This window comes from Penaeus monodon, chromosome 23 (genome assembly GCF_015228065.2).
Source record: "Penaeus monodon isolate SGIC_2016 chromosome 23, NSTDA_Pmon_1, whole genome shotgun sequence".
Taxonomy (NCBI): Eukaryota; Metazoa; Arthropoda; class Malacostraca; order Decapoda; family Penaeidae; genus Penaeus; species Penaeus monodon.
Genome location: NC_051408.1, coordinates 1,255,585 through 1,257,635, shown reverse-complemented (window position 1 = coordinate 1,257,635; position 2,051 = coordinate 1,255,585). Strand labels below are relative to the sequence as shown.

At 35.4% G+C, this 2,051-nt stretch overlaps 1 protein-coding gene across 1 annotated transcript in view; it reads left to right on the top strand.

The window, feature by feature from the left end:
* LOC119587706 (FACT complex subunit spt16-like) overlaps positions 1-1,962 on the top strand; it is a gene marked incomplete in the record, with an annotated part of 82,314 nt that extends 80,352 nt beyond the window's left edge. Inside the window, 3 exon segments of the mRNA XM_037936389.1 lie at positions 27-56; positions 240-410; positions 770-1,962. Of these exon segments, the coding sequence (XP_037792317.1) occupies positions 27-56; positions 240-410; positions 770-776 (208 nt within the window).
* Between the last annotated feature and the right edge of the window lie 89 nt (positions 1,963-2,051).

Sequence of the window (2,051 nt, the reverse complement as noted above, 5' to 3'; positions counted from 1 at the left end):
GATGCTTAAGATTATTTCTATTTCAGTTCAAAACACAAATCCTCCAAACATGACAGGTAAATGTAAATAAAGATTTGTTTTTTTAGAATTAGAGTTCATGGACTTGTCTTTTATCTTTATAAACAGAATGAATAAGTTATAGGATTAAAGAAAAGCCATAGCATTTTTGTTTCTTGTTTTTAATGAGAAGTAATCCCTGGTAAATTATTAACACACTTTTCCTTTCCCTGCTGATGCAGCAAACACCACAAGTCCCACAAGAGTCCGCACAAGTCCCCACACAAGTCGTCGCACAAGTCCCCGAGCAAGGACAAGAGTCGACACCATTCCAGCAGCAGTAGTAAGCATTCTGACAAGAAGAGGTCACGCTCTGACTCAGGAGACAGACACCGCGACAGTAAGAAAAGCAGGTAAGCTTTGTTGCTATGTTACTGCTCAGAATGAATGCCTGGCAATCTTATATTCAGTATTAAGATTTAGTGAAAGATTGATATTGGTAGATCTGTATACACACCTGCCCTGACAAGGTATTTGGGTGTTATTGAGCACTGTTCACTTTGGGTCCTACCTAGAGTGGTAGATAGTCAAGTCCTTGTCAGGGAGGGTATTTATGCATAAATTACTTATTTTTTTATGCTCCTTAACATCACTGTAAAGATGTTTTAAGAAATGGCTTTGTTTTCAGTTATGACAGGGCCATTTTTGATCTTGCAGAATTAGTAATTATTGGAAACTACAGAACTAATATATATTTGTTCAACTCTTTCAGGAAATAAATCCAGACACTGGACTTCAACAATTCCTGGTTAAAACAGTGAAGGCTGACATGGCAGATCTTGCATCTCTGGAGTGATGGTTTCTGATTTCTTGATGTTTTAAATCAAGATGTTTCCTCTGCATATGTGCAAAGCTCTAGGCATAATTTCAAGGTCTGATGGCATGCAGGGGAACCAATCATTCACTTGCATCATAGTCTTATGTATTCTTGTAGCCCATGATATTTTAGATAATTTTGTGTAAGTGCTTGGTGCTCTTACCAGTTAGATATTCTTAAGGAGGTTTGAATGCCCCAGTTCTTAGCAGTGGTCGGTTAGAGGATGGTCTCTCGCGTAGTAGGATGACTGAGGAATGTGAAGAGATTTGATGTAGAGTCTGGAGTATGCTGATCTAGGATTACAAAATGTCAGGGTCTCCAACGGGTGTCTGGTTAGGTAAATTAAGTGATGTTGTGTGGCCTATTTAAGCAGTGTTTTTGCTTGATTTCAAGAAGAAAGATGGAGGATAAATGTTGTAAACTTGTAATTACATTCAGTTGATGATGTAGTGCACACAGTATTGTTTCAAACTTCCAGTTATACTGTGCATATCAATTTTAGAAGATTTGAAAACATTTCTGTTTAAATATTAGTCTGGTTTCATGGATACACACTATTAATTTTGCAACATCTAGAAGTCAAGATCTTGTGTTCCTGTGATGTGAGTGGCACATTAGAGGAAAGTCTGCACACAATTACAAGGTAATTGTTTTAATTATTTTTGTACCATAGGAAAAGAATAGTTAACAAATGTTTTGTTGTATATTCATGTTTTAATGTTTTTAGTGTAGATTGGCATAGGAATGTCACTTCACTCCAAGAGTTGGATATGGGGAAATAACTTGACCTGTAATAAGCATTGCTAAGTTTTAATTGTGGGTTCAGTTTCTCATTATGAAACATTTATATTTACTTTTTCATTTGATTATTGGTTCTGTTTTGTTATTTTAGAGGAATATTAGGAAACTCAAATATTGCTTAGCAAGAGCATTGTATGTGTTACAAGTAACTATTTAAAGGAGTGGGAGGTCACTTAAGTTTATGCGAGGCAAGTTATATTTCCAGGCATGTAAACTGGTATGAACAAAGGTTTAATGTATTGCATTTTATATTCTCTCCCAGTGGAAAGTAAAAAAGTATTTCTTAATTGTTATTCATTTAAACCTTTTACATGATATAGGTGATCCAATTCGGAATTACTGAAATATGTGAATTAACTTGAAAATTTGGCCAGAT